Here is an 876-nt window from a genome sequence, read left to right as displayed (position 1 = left end):
AGATACTAACTACAACGGTTGCACACAATCACCAGATAGCAACTCCCCTGGCCATTTTTGCAACCTCATGATAAACCTCCCTCTCTCTCTCTCTTGAAGGTATTTCCTTCACTATCAGCTCAATCAATTCCAGCGTCACACGTTCTTTCTCACACCCAGATACAACCCTAACTGGTCCTCTTTATATATATATATATATATATATATATATATATATATATATATATATATCTCCCCTTATCCCTCCGAGCGTTGAATGGTGTACCAGAGATCTAGTCGGGACGAAGCCTTGAATAAACAGAAGGCAGCTCGTTGTGTGTTTGTGTATCTAGTCGGGACGAAGCGTCGGATACCCAGAAAGCGGCTCGTTCGACGATGAGCAGCAACAGTGTGGATTCGTATGATGATCCAGAAAACATGGATGGGTTTGCTTATAGCTTCGGATACTCCCTTGTCGTCGTTGTTGTTATCATCTTGATTACCGCGGCTTCCTACTACTGCACCCGCAAGCATTCCCTCACTGAAGGCGGCAGCTCCATTAGAAGAGCTGAACCTGCAGACTCGGTTATCATCGATGTGGGACTCGACGAAGCAGCTCTCCGCAGCTTCCCGAAGTTCCTTTACTCCCAAGCCAAAGTCCACAAAGCCGACTCAACCGCTTCCTGCTGCTCCATATGCTTGGCGGATTATAAAGTCAGTGATATGATTAGGCTGTTGCCTGATTGTGGTCATCTTTTCCATCGGAAGTGTGTGGATCCATGGTTACGGCTGCACCCTACGTGTCCGGTGTGCCGGAACTCACCCGCCCCAACTCCTCTTCCGACTCCTCTCGCTGAGGTGGCTCCCTTGGCAGGACGACGAGATTGAGAAAATACG

The 876-nt window shown here is 47.9% G+C and overlaps 1 protein-coding gene across 1 annotated transcript; it reads left to right on the top strand.

Moving 5' to 3' along the window:
* Positions 1-304: 304 nt before the first annotated feature.
* Positions 305-876, top strand: LOC132167989 (putative RING-H2 finger protein ATL71). The gene has a single exon (XM_059579047.1). It carries the CDS (start codon positions 376-378, stop codon positions 865-867), a length of 492 nt encoding a protein of 163 aa, XP_059435030.1. The 5' UTR covers positions 305-375; the 3' UTR covers positions 868-876.

Source organism: Corylus avellana, chromosome ca1 (genome assembly GCF_901000735.1).
Source record: "Corylus avellana chromosome ca1, CavTom2PMs-1.0".
Classification (NCBI taxonomy): Eukaryota; Viridiplantae; Streptophyta; class Magnoliopsida; order Fagales; family Betulaceae; genus Corylus; species Corylus avellana.
Note: the sequence above shows the minus strand (reverse complement) of the source record. Positions and strands in the feature narration are given on the sequence as shown.

Bases quoted from the DNA above. Each gene is read 5' to 3' on its own strand.
- LOC132167989 (XM_059579047.1), top strand. From the start codon at position 376: ATGAGCAGCAACAGTGTGGATTCGTATGATGATCCAGAAAACATGGAT.